The sequence below is a fragment of the Oncorhynchus mykiss genome, chromosome 28 (genome assembly GCF_013265735.2).
Source record: "Oncorhynchus mykiss isolate Arlee chromosome 28, USDA_OmykA_1.1, whole genome shotgun sequence".
Lineage (NCBI taxonomy): Eukaryota > Metazoa > Chordata > Actinopteri > Salmoniformes > Salmonidae > Oncorhynchus > Oncorhynchus mykiss.
In genome coordinates this window covers 15,702,468-15,721,310 of record NC_048592.1, presented here as the reverse complement: position 1 = coordinate 15,721,310, position 18,843 = coordinate 15,702,468, and the positions used below count along the sequence as shown (strand labels likewise).

Here is an 18,843-nt window from a genome sequence, read left to right as displayed (position 1 = left end):
ACTTGGATTAGCTAACACAACGTGCCATTGGAACACATGTGTGATAGTTGCTGATAACGGGCCTCTGTACGTCTATGTAGATATTCCATTAAAAAAAATCAGCCGTTTCCAGCTACAATAGTCATTTACAACATTAACAATGTCTACACTGTATTTCTGATCAATTTGATGTTATTTTAATGGACAAGAATTTAGCTTTTCTTTTAAAAATAAGGACATTTCAAAGGTCCCTCAGTTAGGCAGTGAATTTCAAACACTGATTCAACCACGAAGACGAGGGAGTTTTTCCAATGTCTTGTTAAAGAAGTGCAACTATAGGTAAATGGGGGAAAAAAAATAAAGCAGATATTAAATATCCTTTTGAGCATGGTGAAGTTATTAATTACACTTTGGATGGTGTATCAATACACCCAGTCCCTACACAGATGAAGGTGCCCTTCCTCACTCAGGTTCTGGAAGAGGAAGGTAACCGCTCGGGGATTTCACCATGAGGCCAAGTGTAACTTTTTAAAACCATTTCATAAATGAATGGCTGTGATTGGAGGAAACTGAGGATGGTTCAACAACATTGTAGTTACTCCACAATCTGACATAATTGACAGAGTGAAGACACTGCAAAAAATGTTTTGTCCTGAATACAAAGTGTTATGTTTCAGGCAAATGCATTAAATTACTGAGCACCACTCTCCATATTTTCAAGCATAGTGGTGGCTGCGTCATGGTATAGGTGTGCTTGTAGTCGTAAAGGACTGGGGAGATTTTCAGGATAAAATAGAAACTGAATGGAGCTACTGTAAGCACAACCAAAATTCTCGCAGAAGACGTGGTTGTCTGCTTTCCACCAGACACTGGCAGATGAATTCACCTTTCAGCCGGACAATAACCTAAAATAAAAAGCCAAATCTACACAAGTGTCTTACCAAGAAGACTGTGAATGTTCCTGAGTGGCGAGTTAGTTTAGACTTAAATCTACTTAACTCTTATTGCAAGACCTGAAAAAGGTTGTCTAGCAATGATCAACAACCAATTAGACAGAGCTTGAAGAATTTTGAAAAGAGTAATGGGCAAATGTTACACAATCCAGGTGTGGAAAGCGCTTAGAGACTTACCCATAAACACTTACAGCTGTAATCGGTGCAAAATGTGCTTCTACAAAGTATTGACTTGGGTGTGAATACTTCCATTATGTAAATGGGGTACATTTGCAAAAACATGTTTTCACTGTCATTAGGAGATAGGTGTTTGGCTCAATTTAATCCATTTTCAGTTCCGGCTGTAAAACAACAAAATGTGGAATAAGTCAAGGGTTATGAATACTTTCTGAAGGCTCTATCTTGCCTCTACAATGTTTCCTCAGGTTTGAAGCAGAGTTTAAATATATATATATATATATTGTGTGTGAAGCTGCCACGTTTCATCATCCTGAGTTGCATTTCATCACCTCTCCTGTGCTTGAAGGAGAACTGGTCAGGATCCATTGTTTCCACACACACCACTTTGATAAAAACTGTTCCTTTCTTTCACTATACGTCTTGAAATAAACCAAGTTATTTATCCAAATCTTCTATCATCGCTCAGTTTGTATATACAGCTCGATTTGATTGGCCTGTATTGGCATGATGCGTGAAATTTGACATTTATTTTTTGGGTGGGGGGGGGGGAGCTCCGAGGGGCTCAAACTTTCCATGCCCTCATGATCTACTTTAATGGATGGCCTACAAAATTCTACATATATTACATGACAAACTATGTGGACATCTGCTCGTCTAACAACTCATTCCAAAACCCCCCCCCCGTTGCTGCTTTAACTGCCTCCACTCTTTTAGGATTAACTGCCTCCACTCTTTTATGAAGGCCTTCCACTCGATGTTGGAACATTGCTGCTTGCTTCTTGCTTCTATTCAGCCGCAAGAGCATTAGTGAGGTCGGGCACTGATGTTGATGATTAGGCATGGCTCGCAGTTGGTGTTCCAATTCATCCCAAAGGTGTTCGATAAAGTTGAGGTCACGGTTCTGTGCAAGCCAGTCAAGTTCTTCCACACCAATCTTGATACATATTTCTGTATGGACCTTGCTTTGTGCATGGGGGCATTGTCATACTGAAACATGTAAGGGCCTTCTCCAAATTGTTGCCACAAAGTGGAAGCACAGAATCATCTAGAATGTCATTGTATGCTGTAGCATTAAGATTTCCCTTCCCTGGAACTAAGGGGCCTAGCCCGAACTATGAAAAAACAGCCCCAGACATTAATTGTCCTCCACCAAACATCACAGTTGGCACTATGCATTTGGGTAAGTGGCATTCTCCTGGCATCCGCCAAACCCAGATTTGTCCGTCAGACTGCTAGATGGTGAAGATAACAACTTGTTTCTACTGCTTCAGAGTCCAATTTTAGTGAGATTTACACCACTCCATCTGATGCTTGGCATTGCACATGGTGATCTTAGGCTTGTGTGCGGCTTCTCAGCCATGGGAACCCATTTCATGAAGCTCCCAACAAAGTTATTGTGCTGACATTGCTCCTAGGGGCAGTTTGGAACTCTGTAGTGAGTTCTGCAACCGAGGACAGACTATTTTTTTCTGCGCTTCAGCACTCGGCAGTCCTGTTCTGTGAGCTTGTGTGGCCTACCACTTTACGACTGAGCCGTTGTTGTTCCTAGATGTTTCCACTTAAGTGATGATGCCAGAGCAGCAGAGGTTTTGGAGGATATATTAGCACGGTTTGCCGACCCTTGACTTAATCTCGGGCCTAACACCAGTGCCAATATATCCTCCAAACCCTGGCTTTGAGGGCATTACCAACATATTCAGATAATGGTTTACATTCATTAACGTTGTTTTAATAAATGTATTCATATTATTTCATCCTTCCACACGATATAGTCCCGACACAAATCTAGGGTTGCTACCTAAGCCGGCTGGTTGTTCGGTTGCCAGAGACGTGACCCAGTCGTCTTTTTTGTTCTGTATCTATGGACGCGTTCGTTCAAAAATGTGCCAGCCAATATGGCAATAAATGTTCCTTTCCCTTGTTTGCTAGCTAGCCAACTACGGCTAACTTAGTCACGTCACACAGTGCAGCCAGAATAACAACAAAGGAGCTACATTTGCATTTGTTTAAGCAGTTTTCAAGTTAAATTTATTTGGATACATCCAAAACAATGAGCTAATGATGTGCGTTTTCAACTGGCATAGAAAATGGGCTCTCTTGTCAGGACACTAGTGTTCAGAGGAGCTAGCTAACACAATCACTACAAACTGAAACTGGAAAGACTGCAAACTAGCTGCACTTAGTTTAATTTGACCTGTTTTTCTATATAGTTATTTAGTATACAGTGCATTCGGAAAGTATTCAGACCCCTTGACTTTTCCCACATTTTGTTACAGCCTTATTCTAAAATAGGTTAAGTTGTTTTTTCCCCCTCATCAATCTACACACAATACCCCAGAATAACAAAGCAGAAATAGCTTTTTAGAATTTGACATTTTGTATAATTGATCTAAATGAGGTATTTCTGTTTTTTTATTTTGACATTATTGGGTATTTGTAGATTGAGGGGGAATAAAAAAAAAAAGCATTTTAGTACAAGGCTGTAAAGTAGCAATGTGGAAAAAGGGAAGGAGTCTGAATACTTTATGAATGCACTGTGTGGGTGTGTGTAAGTAAAATTGACTTTGAAAAATAATACTGAAGGTACAAGTGCTCGGAATACCTTCTCAATAACATGAACTATTGTATTTGTAATTCGTTACTTCCTCCCCTGCCTATTCCTTATGTAATATCATTGATTATGGCTATGCACAGGGCACTGCATTGTATAACAATGAGGATGATGACGAAGATGAATATTGATGTTTTGGGACAAGCGCAGAGGTCAGACTGTCTGAGGTTGGGTTGAGGTCAGCGCATGTGTGGATCAGCAGAATGCTGACGCTGGGAGCAGAATGCTAAGAAGCGGAGACGTCCGGCAGTCGCTAGCGTACGTACATTCTGAAATAGTTGGCAATTTGGCTATGCGAAAATGGTTATGTGAAGATAAAAAAATTCTAGGATGTTATACTATACTGAACAGAAATATAAACACAACATGTGAAGTGTCAGTTTCATGAGCTGAAATAAAATATCCCAGAAATGTTCCATATGCACAAAAATAATATTTCTCTCAAATGTTGTGCACCAATTTGTTTACATCCATGTTAGTTAGCCATTCTCCTTTGCCAAGATAATCCATCCACCTGACAGGTGTGGTATATCATGAAGCTGATTAAACAGCATGATCATTACACAGGTGCACCTTGTCCTGGGGACAATAAAAGGCCACTTTAAAATGTGCAGTTTTGTCACACAACACAATGCTACAGATTGGGCAAATTCTCACCTTCGATTGCCACTGGCACTCTGGAGAAGTGTGCTCTTGACTGATGACAACCGGTTTCAACTGTACCGGGCAGACTGCGTGTAGGGCGTCGTGTGGGTGAGCACTTTGCTGTGAACAGAGTGGCTCATTGTGGCGGTGGGGTTATGGTATGGGTAGGCATAAGCTACGTACAATGAACGCAATTGCAATGTATCGATTTACAATTTGAATGCACAGAGATACCGTGACGAGATCCCGAGGGCCATTGTCGAGCCATTCATCTGCCGCCATCACCTAATGTTATAACATGATAATGCGTGGCCCCATGTCAGGAGACTCTATACACAGTTCCTGGAAGATGAACATGTCCAAGTTCTTCAATGGCCAGACATGTCACCCATTGAGCATGTTTGGAATGCTGTGGATCGACATGTCCAACAGTGTGTTCCAGTTCCCGCCAATGTCCAGCAACTTCGGCCAGCCATTGAAGAGGGGTGAAACAACATTCTACAGGCCACAATCAACTCCATGCAAAGGAGATGTGTTGCGCTGCATGAGGCAAATGGTCACACCAAATACTGACTGTTTTTCTGATCCAAGCCCCTACCCTTTTTATTTATTTATTTATTTATATATATATATATATATATATATATATATATATATATATATATATATATATATATTTTTTTTTTTTAATATATACTGTATATATTTTTTTTATATGCATCTGTTGGTCACAGATACCTATCATGTGAAATCCATAGATTAGGGGATAATTTACTACTGACTTCCTTATGAACTGTAACTCATTAAAATCTTTGAAATTTGTTGCATGTTGCGCTTTTATTTTTTGTTCAGTGTAATTGCGACATTTGATCTGGTAGAATTCGCTGCACACTAGAGGAATGGAATTGTCTTTTCAGACCTTTCAGTGCATTTGACAATGGCTGATAATCAGATAAATTGAGGCACTGTACCAAAATAAACAAATGGCGAGCGTCACATTCTGAGTCATTCATACACATAGAGTGTGGATGAACCTAGTGTGTTGGTAGTTGCTTACTGCATTTTTACTAAACCGTACATTTACAATAGTATGTAGTACGATTAGTACACAGTAAGTAGTAGGCAAGCCAGATTTTGGGCACGGGCACTGTCTTGTTTCTCCAGGACGTGTGTGGCCGAGTGAAATGAGACAAACCAATCCGTCTCGCTGTATCTCGGGGTCCTCGACATTGTAGCAGCAGTTGCCCGTCTACCTCTTAGCTATTTCCTGCAATCAAATGGCCTTATGGGTGGAATGTTATTATAAAAAGAAAAACGCCAAAAATCCAGTGTTTCTATGTCAAAACAGTTTTGGTATTTCGTGTGTGAAGGGTAATATTGAGATTCGAATACATTTCAACTCTATCTGACATAGTACAGGTGTGTTCTTTAAAAAAAAATAATAATAATACAGCCCATAACCATGTATGAGGTGTGTACTTTTTGTTTCAAAGTAGATTTAAGACTACCTTGAAACACTATGTAACCTTGATTCAGCCCACTGCAGTAAAAGGAGCTCTAGCTAGCCATCATCGATTCAGTCCGAATAACTACTTCTGCTGTGTTCAGAACTTATTCAAAGTGTGTTCCAAAAAACCCAAATTTAAAAGGGTCGCCGGTATCAATTCCATTGCTTACCGTTGTACTCTTGAGCAAGGCACTTAACCCCTCATTGCAGTGCCCAGTGTGGCATCCCCTCGCACCTCAAACCTGTATGCGTGGCTTTCAGAAGGGTTGGGTTAAAAGCGGAAATCAAATTTTGGTTGGACCTTGTGCAATTGACCAATCAAGTGATCTCTATCTAAAAGCATTTTCAACCACCTTGTTATTTACTGTACATATTTTTTTTAATCCCATGTGGAACTCTGTTTTTGTCACACTGCTTTGCTTTATGTTGGACAGGTCACAGTTGTAAATGAGAACTTGTTCTCAACTGGCCTACCTGGTTAAATAAAGGTGAAATAATACATTTAAAAAAATGTCATACTGTATTCAGCCAGTCATGTCAAGCACTTGATGCTAAAGATCAAATCAAATTTTATTTGTCACATACACCGGGTTAGCAGATGTTAATGCGCGTGTAGCGAAATGCTAGTGCTTCTAGTTCCTACAATGCAGTATAACCAACAAGTAATCTAACAATTTCACAACTACCTTATACACACACAAGTGTAAAGGGATGAAGAATATGTACATACACATTAATGAATGAGTGATGGTACAGAACGGCATAGGCAAGATGCAGTAGATGGTATAGAGTACAGTATATACATATGAGATGAGTAATGGAAACATTAAGTGGCATTGTTTAAAGTGGCTAGTGATACATTTTTACATCAATTTCTCCATTATTAAAGTGGCTGGAGTTGAGTCCGTATGTTTGCAGCAGCCACTCGATGTTAGTGGTGGCTGTTTAACAGTCTGATGGCCTTGAGATAGAAGCTGTTTTTCAGTCTCTCGGTCCCTACTTTGATGCACCTGTACTGACCTCCGCCTTCTGGATGATAGCGGGGTGAACAGGCAGTGTCTCGGGTGGTTGTTGTCCTTGATGATCTTTATGGCCTTCCTGTGACATCGTGTGGTGTAGGTGTCCTGGAGGGCAGGTAGTTTGCCCCCGGTGATGCGTTGTGCAGACCTCACTACCCTCTGGAGAGCCTTACGGTTGTGGGAGGAGCAGTTGCCCTACCAGTCGGTGATACAGCCCGACAGGATGCTCTCGATTGTGCATCTGTAGAAATTTGTGAGTGCTTTTGGTGACAAGCCAAATTTCTTCAGCCTCCTGAGGTCAGAGGCGCTGCTGCGCCTTCTTCACCACGCTGTCTGTGTTGGTGAACCAATTTAGTTTGTCCGTGATGTGTACGCTGAGGAACTTAAGTTACTACCCTCTCCACTACTGTCCTGTCGATGAGGATAGGGTGGTGCTCCCTCTGCTGTTTCCTGAAGTCCACGATCATCTCCTTTTTGTTTTGTTGACGTTGAGTGTGAGGTTATTTTCCTGACACCACACTCCGAGGGCCCTCACCTCCTCCCTGTAGGCCGTCTCGTCGTTGTTGGTAATCAAGCCTACCACTGTGGTGTCGTCTGCAAACTTGATGATTGAGTTGGAGGCCTGCGTGGCCACGCAGTCGTGGGTGAACAGGGAGTACAGGAGAGGGCTCAGAACGCACCCTTGTGGGGCCCCAGTGTTGAGGATCAGCGGGGTGGAGATGTTGTTACCTACCCTCACCACCTGGGGGCGGCCCGTCAGGAAGTCCAGTACACATTTGCACAGGGCGGGTTCGAGACCCAGGGTCGCACAGCTTGATGAGTTTGGAGGGTACTATGGTGTTAAATGCTGAGCTGTAGTCGATTAAACAGCATTCTCACATAGGTATTCCTCTTGTCCAGCTGGATTAGGGCAGTGTGGTTGCGATTGCGTTGTCTGTGGACCTATTGGAGTGGGTCTAGGGTGTCAGGTAGGGTGGAGGTGATATGGTCCTTGACTAGTCTCTCAAAGCACTTCATGATGACGGAAGTGAGTGCTACGGGGCGGTAGTTGTTTAGCTCAGTTACCTTAGCTTTCTTGGGAACAGGAACAATGGTGGCCCTCTTGAAGCATGTGGGAACAGCAGACTGGGATAAGGATTGATTTAATATGTCCGTAAACACAACAGCCAGCTGGTCTGTGCATGCTCTGAGGACACGGCTGGGGATGCCGTCTGGGCCTGCAGCCTTGCAAGGGTTAACACATTTTAAATGTTTTACTCAAGTAGGCTGCAGTGAAGGAGAGTCCACAGGTTTTGGTAGCGGACTGTCAGTAGCACTGTATTGTCCTCAAAGCGGGCAAAGACGTTGTTTAGTCTGTCTGGGAGCAAGACATCCTGGTCTGCGACGGGGCTGTTTTTCTTTTTGTAATCCATGATTGACTGTAGACCCTGCCACATACCTCTTGTGTCTGAGCCATTGAATTGCGACTCTACTTTGTCTCTATACTGACGCTTAGCTAGTTTGATTGCCTTGCGGAGGGAATAGCTACACTGTTTGTATTCGGTCATGTTTCTGGTCACCTTGCCCTGGTTAAAAGCGGTGGTTCGCGCTTTCAGTTTCGCGCGAATGCTGCCATCAATCCACGGTTTCTGGTTTGGGAATGTTTTAATAGTTGCTGTGTGTACGATATCGCTGATGCACTTGCTAATGCACTTGCTAATGAACTCGCTCACCAAATCAGCGTATTCGTCAATGTTGTTTGACACAGTGTGGAACATATCCCAATCCACGTGATCGACGCAATCTTGAAGCGAGGAATCAGATTGGTCGGACCAGCGTTGAACAGACCTGAGCGCGGGAGCGTCCTGTTTTAGTCTCTGTCTATAGGCTGGGAGCAACAAAATAGTCGTGGTCAGCTTTTCCAAAAAGAGGGCGGGGGAGGTTCTTATATGCGTCGCGGAAGTTAGAATAACAATGATCTATGGTTTTACCAGCCCTGGTAGCACAATCAATATGCTGATAGAATTTAGGGAGTCTTGTTTTCAGATTAGCCTTGTTAAAATCCCCAGCTACAATGAATGCAGCCTCAGGATATGTGGTTTACAGAGTCAAATAAAGTTTGTTCAGGGCCGTCTGTCTGCTTGGGGGGGAATATATGCAGCTGTGATTATAATCAAAGTGAGTTCTCTTGGTAGATATTGCGGTCGACATTTTGATTGTGAGGAATTCTAAATCAGGTGAACAGAAGGACTTGAGTTCCTGTATGTTATGATCACACCACGTCTCGTTAATCATAAGGCATACCCCCCCCCCTCTTCTTACCAGAAAGATGCTTGTTTCTGTCGGCGCGATGCGTGAAGAAACCAGCTGGCTGTACCGACTCCGATAGCGTGTCTCGAGTGAGCCATGTTTCCGTGAAGCAAAGAATGTTAGTCTCTGTCTCTCTGGGATGCTACCTTTGCTCGGATTTCATCAACCTTGTTGTCAAGAGACTGGACATGTGGTATGCTAGGGAGCGGTGCGCGATGTGCCCGTCTCCGGAGCCTGACCAGAAGACCGTTTTGTCTGCCCCTTTTACGGTGATGTTGTTTTGGTTCGCCGGCTGGGATCAGATCCATTGTCCTGGGTGGTGGGCAAATCACAGGATCCGCTTCGGGAAAGTCATATTCCTGGTCGTAATGATGGTAAGTTGACGTTGCTCTTATACCCAGTAGTTCCTTCCGACTGTATGTAATAACACCTAAGATTACCTGGGGTACCAATGTAAGAAATAACACGTAAAAAAACAAAATACTGCATAGTTTCCTAGGAACGAAAAGCTGCCATCTCTGTCGGCGCCGGAAGTAGTCGTTGTTTTGGTTCGTTGTGGAGATTTGATACGAGAGATCTCTCTCGTAGACCTTGCAGGCATAATAAAAGACGAGGGTAAATTCAAATTAGGAATGGCATCGTTTCAATGCATTTACTGTCTTTTCTTAACTCTTGCATTCTCCCTACTTTTTTTTCTCTTTCTGCCGAGATCCTTCTTTCCTTCTCTCCTGTGCTCTCGCTCACTCTCCCTCAATGTGACTTCCCTAGATAAAGTAACTAGGAGGGAGAATAGAGGTCGTGTGTGTGTACCAGATGTTGTAAAGAGGGTAATCCATCTGGAAGTACATTAGGATCTCAATGAGGCAAAGGAGTCTTATATGCACATGATGATCTTGAGAATACTGCTGCTGGTCTATAACAAATACACAGAGATGAAGGAAAGAGACCTGCTCACTGCCTTGAATTCAGTCAGTTTCTATTCATGTCTGGCAGATAATGGGTGTAGATTTCTGTACTGACTGAGATGCCACCAGTCCTGGCGTGCCAACTCGGCCATAGTTGACACCGGTGCTGCCTGGCACTCAAGCTGTCACTCAAACGGTCACTTAGATTACACTGGCAGGATGGAGTCCGTTAAAGGAGAAGTGACAGCAGGGGAGTGACTAACTGGCTAGACGTGTAGGAAGAGAAACTGACAATTTCCCTCGTGATTTGGCTCGTGGTCTTAGGACTTGTCCTGAAACGACACGCACCGAAGTAGTGAGCTGCTAAATTGAGGGGGAATTTATTCATGTTTGCATGTGTTTCTTTAGAATGGTAATTTGACTTGATTCTTACGGTTGTCTGTGGAGATTGGGCTAGTTGCCAAAGTTAGCGTTTGTTACTCAGGGGTTTATCATGTTGGTTGGAGGTTGCCTTGGACCGTGTTTGCTGTGCGGTTGATTTTGACCGCGCGTGTTTTTGGTTGTGTTTTCGTGCAGGCGGTTGAGTCAGAGGCCCAGTGCTGAGGATCTGGAACAGCGGAATATCCTGAAACGTGAGTATTGTATGTACCTCTACTCCTTATCATTATAACACACCATCATTATATATAAACAGGACAGCAGCCATTTCCTGATAATCATCACCGTTCTATTAAAGCCACACTAATGTCCCCCCGTTTACTGCTATTCCCAGTGACAACTTGACTAACCCGATTTGTACCATATTATTTGTAGAGAAGAGGGAGACACGGGTTGCAACTGTAAGACTCCAGGAATGAAAGTCTCCCCCACAACACTGCCTAGGTTAGAGAAATGGGGCACGTCTTTGAACGTTCTGTTGGGACTGGCACTCCAAATCAAGAGAGCAGTGGCATCGTTACGTATTTAACACGGAACTCTGGTGTGCTTTTAGATTAGCTAGTCTAGTATGTGTTTGGTCCTCTGCCTCCTTTTGCTTTCTACCTCCTTCTCTCTAAGGCTGGGGAGTGCTTGTCTGGTAGTTTGGAGAGCATCCGTGGAACAGGCGAAGGGGAATCTCTAGTGGGAGTATTTCTTTCTTCTGAGCAAAACTGGATGTGACTTTTGGTCTGAATTAGTCCCGGCGTTCCCTAGAAGCGAGCGATTTGTTATTTTAATGTAACTTTAAACGAGCCAACCAACTCCATGTTAATGAACGTGGAAGAACTAGCCATGTGGGAATGCTGGATAGGGAGACGGCTTTTCCCTTCCCCCATTTCTGCCATCCAAATAGTCCGACATTAAACTGTTTATCGCTGCCTCTTTTTAAGGCTTTGAGAAATTCAGCGACGTTGAATATTAAGAAGTGCGCTTGTGCTGCTGCTGCTGCATTTTTAATCAGCTACATTATGCAAATGAGGTGTTTATTCTCCTTCCAGCAGTGTTGAAATGTTGTCCAAGCACCTCAGCCCACTCGCCACCATTTTGTGCCCTGAGACAGTCTAACCTCTGCTCCCTTGTGTTTCCCACAGCGCGCAACGAGCAGGAGGAGTTGGAGGAGAAGCGGGAGATAAAACGCCGACTAACGCGAAAGGTAAGGCAGGAAAGACGTGTCCAAAAACCGGTTCAACTGCCAATTCTATCTAAATAGCTTTAGAAAAATGCTGCATAACCCCCGTGCGCAAACGGCGTGCCAACTGCCAAACGCTCCCTGTTGTTCTCTAAGGTGTTGGATGTGACAGAACATTCACACAGCAAAGCAAAAAGCACAAAAATGACTCGCTCAGGGTGAGAGGACAGAAAGGTGTCACAGCACTATAATACCCAAGGTCACCCCAGGAGACGATCGCCTCTTCAGTGCCCTTGGCCTATCAGTGACCCAAGCCAGATTATCTCTGCCCCACAGTGAGGTGTTGGGCATGTTCCTATCACCTTGAATTGCATAGCAGCACTGTCTCCTGCACCTGCTGTCTCTGCAAACACCTTGCCGTCGTCCCAGGGATTCGCTGGAGCAGCTGTACAGTTCTGTACTTGCTGTCGCTTCGTGAGCATACCGCAATGATCAGGAGCTCATGCATCATTGTTCATTCTCGTAGTAAAAAAATAAGCCCTTTATCACACTACCAGATGTAGTAATTTAGCCCCAGGGGCTAGTATTTAGTCAAATTCACTAGTCTGATTAGTCGGTATAACTTGGTGGTTTTGGAAACCAAGCTCTATTGATGTTTAGGTTACCTTTTAGTTCAGTAGCGTTCAGACCTGATTTGCCGCCTCCTGGTCAAAGGTTGACGTAGTGTTCTTTGCTCTGTACAGGCTATACTCCCAACGCACTACTCCATCATGTGGAGTACAGTATAACGAGGTCGTTTCAGAAACAAAGCTGTATCGAAGCTGGAAAGACACTAAACCTAGTAGCATTTAGAGTCCTGACCAAGGATCAGTTTATATAGTAAAGGAACAGGTGGGACCTGATCCTAGATCAGGGTTCCTACTCTGAAATGTCTGTTGCATACAGTCCTAGATAGTTACTGATCCTCTGTTTTGTTCCAGCTGAGTCAGAGGCCCACGGTGGAGGAGCTGAGACAAGCGAAGATCCTGATCCGCTTCAGTGACTACGTAGAGGTGTCTGACGCCCCGGAACACGACCGGCGGGCAGACAAACCCTGGACACGCCTCACAGCAGCCGACAAGGCAAGTAGTGTTGAGGATGGATGGATGGATGGGTGGGTTAAGAGATATTTACTCAGCGCTTTGTTAGGCATTGTCATTTAGCATCAAATGGCCTTTGAGGTTGTGTGTGTGTGTGTGTGTGTATATATAGCTTATTTAAAGTCGGGAGATGCTGCAGAGAAAACCATGTATGCCTACTGTACACATGCACAGCCCTCGGGAGCATATTAACATTTTCAGCCTCACAATGTGGATCTTCCCATCTCTTCCTCTATATCTATTATTTAGGTCCAAACAAAGGTTCAAAGCCTGTTGTTGTACTTCCCCTCTGCTGTTATAGCCTCTCTCAGCAGACTGCCCTGGATCAATCCCTCTCTGTTCTTCAGTTCAGAGCTCAAAGCATAATGCAGAAGTTCAATACTAGGAGATCTGTGCTCGTCTCCTCACAGCACTTCCAGTGCTGCTGTTTATTCGTTCAGATGTCTTCGTTGTTGTCCCCCCCCCACCACTCCGAGTCAACACCCCCGAGCAATCCGCCGTACGCCAGCTGTCAGAACATGGTTCTGACTTTTTAATGAGCTCTGTCGTTCTGAGAAGAGTGAGCCGTTCTCTCCCTCTGTAATCCCTGTGACGTGAGCAGCAGCGCTGGGATCCGAGCATACGGGGTCAACACCTGAGGACCATTTTGGGCAAAAAAGGCGAAGTTCGCTAATTCTGCCTTCCGTTACACAATGTTCTCCGCCGTTACGTAAGACGGTAACGAGGGGAAGGACAGACACTGCCGCAGGACCTCTCGCCCTTAACTGCACACGCTCCGTTGACATTAGATCGCTTTCCTGCCGTCTTAAGTTACCAGAGGTCAGGGCTTCTATGTCTTCCTGTTTTCAGTTCATTAGCATCCTACACTGCTCAGGGGATGAGATGACGAGATGTTCCCCTGTGTCATCCTGTTAATTAGACTTGTCCGTGACATCGCCGGCCTGTGTCGGAACATGCCAGGGGGATTATCCAAAAGTCCCGACTGAGTCACCTATGTCGTTCCTGGAAGATTGAGTCATCCTTTTGGGACAAGATCATTTTAGGGATTTATAGCATCTAATCAGAGACAAAGTGCTGGTTGCACAATGCAAAACTTAAAGGAGGTGCCTCCGGTGTTATCTCAATAGATTAAAAGCAAGGGGAAGATGACGAGAATGATTTGAGTCATTTTGTAAGATGTCATTTTTCACCCTTGTAAATGTTGAAATCTCATCCGCTTGATGCAGCAACTTGCGCTAACCAGCCACAGAGTAGGAGGGGTAATGATGCTGCGACACAGCTGGAAATCGCAGGATGGGGAGGGGTGTAAGACGGGTCACGATGCGAGCACACCGGTTGCAGACTTCAGGATGACAAGCTAATGCACACAGTTTGCTTAACAAGTTCTCCCACAATGTGAAGATTCACCGTCTAAAATATGCCTATCTTGCACTTTCCTGTTGCTCCATTTCTCAATCCAGTGGAAGGGGTGGAGAAATGAGAGAGAGAAGAGTGTTTAGCGGAGAGAATTAAGTTTATTCACTCTTGACCTTAAGAAGCGAGTAAATTATGTATAAAGTGTCTCTAAAAGGACACGGAGCAAGACTGCGTGACTTTCTTTTCGTCTTGGCACTAACCCTTTGTTTCCCCCTCTGTTTGTCCCTTACAGGCAGCCATACGGAAGGAACTCAACGATTTCAAGAGCAACGAGATGGAAGTGCATGAGTCAAGTCGCCATTTAACCAGGTAAAGAGCGTTGGCGTGTTTTAATGCTATGCATTTGTAACCATGAACACCCCTGAATATCATGGTGGAAAGCAATGGCTGTACAAACCTGTGAATACTTGATATATGTTTATAGCATACCTATAATAATGAAGTTGCAATATTTGACCTTTGGAATCTGTACAAATGGCAGTATTTTCTGCTCCTTTCTCCCTCAGGTTTCACAGACCATAGCCCATCACTGTCTGATTGGAACGCTGGACAGACTGGCTGTTTTCCACTGAGAACCATAAGTGCTGGACAGGAAATGGTGCCCATTTCTACAATAAGGCCATGTCTTCTGATCTGAAATGCCTTTCAATACCCTGCAACTGAGTTGGTCGGTAGCTTCCCCTCCAGAGACAAACAGTAGATGGACACCTGATTTAGTAGCACATAATCTACCCCCCCCCCCCCCCCCCCCCCCCCAATTCCCACCCATCTTAACATCTTTTCTTTCTGTGTAACTGACTAGCTGGTCCCACAGCCTAGTGCTGAATGCTCAGGAAAGCACCTCCGTGCTTTGGGGATGATGGTAGTGGGATAGGCTGGTTGGGTTTGGACACCTGCCATCTCCATCATTGACTGGCAGTGATGACACCTGTGCCCCTCCCTCACGGTGTCATTCTTGGCTGTGATTGATCTGTTGCTCTTGGTGAGTGGAGCCTCCACTTCCTCACTCTCTCTTCATCAAAAAGGACCGTTTTAACCCGTCTACCCATGGACCTTGGGAGAGATGGACTTCAACCACTTGGAGAACGTTATCCTGGCTTGGTTAAGATTAACCTTATGTTTGTAGAGTCACCTGTAGTGTTTGAATGGTGAAAGAGAAAAAGAAGTGGGAGATCCATATGACACTCCAGAATTGTGTGCAATATTTTTCCTCTGCTCTTCTTGGGTTATAGCGCCCTCTGGGGCTCACCCGGTGTCATTATGTAATCTCACCTCTACTTCTCCCCGACATGGGCAGTTCAATTCCCACTGTTACTGACAATGTTGTCTATTGCTAACTGTGAATTTGAGAGTGCAGACAATTTTTTTTTGTTTTGTTTACACTCTCCAAATATACATTGTGTTTATACAGACATGAAAGTAACAAGAGAATCACACTTCAATATTGTCCATTTCATGTTGGGATCTTAAAAGGGTAAATTCAATGAACAATGCAGCTGGCAGATAATGCACTAACTGTATATATGTGTTAAGGTTGAACAGCTTTTTAAATAATTTTAGTTTAGTTTTTAAAAGTGGTGCTTTGATTTTAAACTGAGTTGTGGCTTCAGGGGATGTCACAGGCCTCCGACGTTTGAATATAGACTTCCTCCGGGAAGAGAGAATCTGCTTCCCAAATGGCACCCTATTTCCTATAAAGTGAACTACCTTTGTCCAGAGCCATATGGGCCCTGGTCAAAAGTAGTGCACCAAATGGGGAATAGGGTGCCATTTAGAACGGAACCCTTGGTTTGCCATCCAGGAATACTTTATGGTTTTTATTATTTATTGTTGAGGATCAAGCTTTTCTCTCGTTTTTGCATTCTTATGTTTAATGAACTCTGCTCATGTGAGTGCCCTGCACTTGGTTCTGTTTTTGGGGGGATTTGTCTTTTTTTCCTTCTTCCTGCGTCTATTTAAGAACAAGCAATATTCTTTCTGCCTCTTGGCAAACTGTATGAAAACCCTGTTTTTTTGTTTGTTCTCGTTTTCTTACTGTGGATATTTAAATCACAGAGTATTCTTTTTTTTTTTTTTACTCTTCTTGTAAATGGTCCTCTCTTTCATTTCAGTTTTTTTGTTGTGATTTTAAAAAGGCCCCGATGGTCATATCGGGATTGGATTCTTATTGGCCACTGTTTGAGTTGTTTTTAAATGGTACCCAATATGCTTTACTCTTAAAATTGCTATATGAAAACGTTTGCTTGTCATAAGACATAGATTAGTTATGGTGAAGGGCCAGACAGGTCCATGGACCTGCATAGGAAAATGTATGAACGAAAAGACATGCTCTGTCATTTTGAACATCATTGTAGTTCTGTGAGAAGATGCCCCAATGAAATTTACAAAAACATTCTGGAACATAGAAGGTATTGCACATTTGGTTATCAGCGACTGGGTCATTCATTATATGTTATATTAGTTTGAAGCATTTATGTTCAACATATTGCTTAATTTATTACACGGGTTATTCTCATTTACAATATTATCCTGACGTGTTTATCTAATTTTCTTTGGGGTACCTTTAAGGAAGTAAAACCTTACGTTTTCTGCTCAAACCAGCTACCTTTTTGATTCCAGCATCATGCCACCCACATGTTTTCCCCCAACACGTTTTGGGCATTTTTGTAGAACCTTAAAGATTTTGATCAATACCTTGAGGAGGCCCTTCTCCATTTGTCTATTGACAAATCGCCGCATAGCATGAGGATGGTGTCATGTTGGAATTGAGGAATATAAATTCCACAATAAACTGTTTTTCCTGTTAGGTGTACGCGGAGAGAATTAAGTCATTTGAAAATGAGCATTATTCTTCTCCTCTTTGGAAATATAGATTCCTTTCCATTTGCCATGTGAATGACCACCATGTCTCTATTAAACATCATTATGTATGTTGCAGTCTTTGTACGATCATTTGTTTGATGTATATTTTCTCAAAGCATGGCAATATTACCATCAGAGGCTATTGGGTCTATGGCTGCCCAGGAATTGTAGCTAATGCGATTTGAGTAAAATACTCACGTAGCCTTACTACTTTGGCTCTCATTCCATCCCCTTTAATCTCAAAGCATATTTTGTGTCGGTATCTCATTTATGCTATTGGATCTTTACATTGATTACAACCTCTTCAGTCTCTCATTTGAAGAGGTTATCCAACACAGAGATCGTATAAATCACTATGTAATTCTATGGGTTATCCTCTCGTTTTATGGGTTATCCTCTCGTTTTGTGGGTTATCCTTTCGTTTTACGGGTTAGTGAAGGTCCTGATCCCGAATAGTCTGGATGTGCCACTTGTTGTTTTTGGGTTTCATATTCGATTTGAATATCTCATTTCAAAGCATTCAAACTGTTTTCGTCAAACTGAAAAGTCCATTTTGACATGGTATAACAATCACATGGTTATAATGGCCCTGGCCACCCTGTTGACAATTGTCTTTAATACTTCCATGACATGCAAGTGTTCACACTGACTTGTTTAAACATCTCAGAAATAAGTTTTGAGTATACTTAAAGGTCCCTTGTTACACCAGTAGAGTAATGTATAACTAATCCTATGTACAGAACTACAGGAGTCTCCCATAGCCTACCCTGTCATGCTTTACTTTGCACAGGTGGACAATGCATGTAACAGGTAGACCTGATTTGTGTCTGTCCAATAAATATTTTACTAAAAGGATTTTCCCAGCAATCACCTTTTTGACTGGTGTCAATTTATTTCAGCGTTTCAGTCGTACTCCAGGACTCAAAACAGTTGGCGAGCCGTTCAGGCATAGATCATCGAGAGCAGCACTGGTGTGACCTGGGAAAAACATGACCCGATCAGAGTGATGGAAGACAATATTCCACGGCCTCTGCGCCTTATAGGAGGCAAGAGTTTAAATCAAGTAAGTCAAACTGTTGTACTACTCAGCCTAGTTGTTACACTGTAACCTACTAACACTGTGGGTATAGGTAAAAAAAAAGCTCAAACATCAGCATATAAGTGTTTTGTTCTGGATGTGTCAGTGTAGTTCATACATGCATAACGTGTGAGCAGAATTACTGTTTTACTTCAATTTGCCATGAAATCCCTAGTTTCAAAGCAACTGTTTTTCTGGAAGCTGTGCTGTGCCATATTCCCTACATTTTCCCCAATGTAGGCCAGCCCCCTAGCAATTCGAGTTCTAGCCAGTGAGCTTCAGCCCCTGGCCCTGTTGAGTGACGGCTAGCAAGATGCACACATAGCAGAGTGAGAGCGAGCGCGATGACGTGGTGCACATACATTATGTAATGGGTGAAATTCAGGGGCCACTTTAGGCTTGCGAGCGCTACTTTTAGAACGATTGCCAAAAAAGTATACAAATGTACCAAATAATCTCTTTTAAGGGTCTGGGGTAGCATTCGGAACGGTGTACAGTCAAGTGTACTAAATTATTAATTGAATGACTTCATTAGAATAAGGAAGGAGTGTTTGTACTGAGCTTCAGCAAATGCCTGCACACCCTGTGGGTCCTCAGACCATGATTGGGCCCCGGATTATTGTCGTTATACTGAGAGGAAGCGTCACTAGGTGG

At 43.3% G+C, this 18,843-nt stretch overlaps 1 protein-coding gene across 5 annotated transcripts in view; it reads left to right on the top strand.

The window, feature by feature from the left end:
- LOC110508627 (phosphatase and actin regulator 1) overlaps nt 1-17,978 on the top strand; it is a 90,213-nt gene extending 72,235 nt beyond the window's left edge. For 3 of the 5 annotated variants that reach the window (XM_036965991.1, XM_036965988.1, XM_036965990.1), the window contains exons 8-12: nt 10,665-10,729; nt 11,657-11,718; nt 12,675-12,815; nt 14,482-14,558; nt 14,756-17,978. In XM_036965991.1, coding sequence (XP_036821886.1) covers nt 10,665-10,729; nt 11,657-11,718; nt 12,675-12,815; nt 14,482-14,558; nt 14,756-14,771 — 361 coding nt within the window. In that variant the 3' untranslated portion in view covers nt 14,772-17,978. The remainder of the gene's footprint in view (nt 1-10,664; nt 10,730-11,656; nt 11,719-12,674; nt 12,816-14,481; nt 14,559-14,755) is intronic. The other 2 variants (XM_021589283.2, XM_036965992.1) reach the window with 2 other exon arrangements.
- Nucleotides 17,979-18,843: the final 865 nt, after the last annotated feature.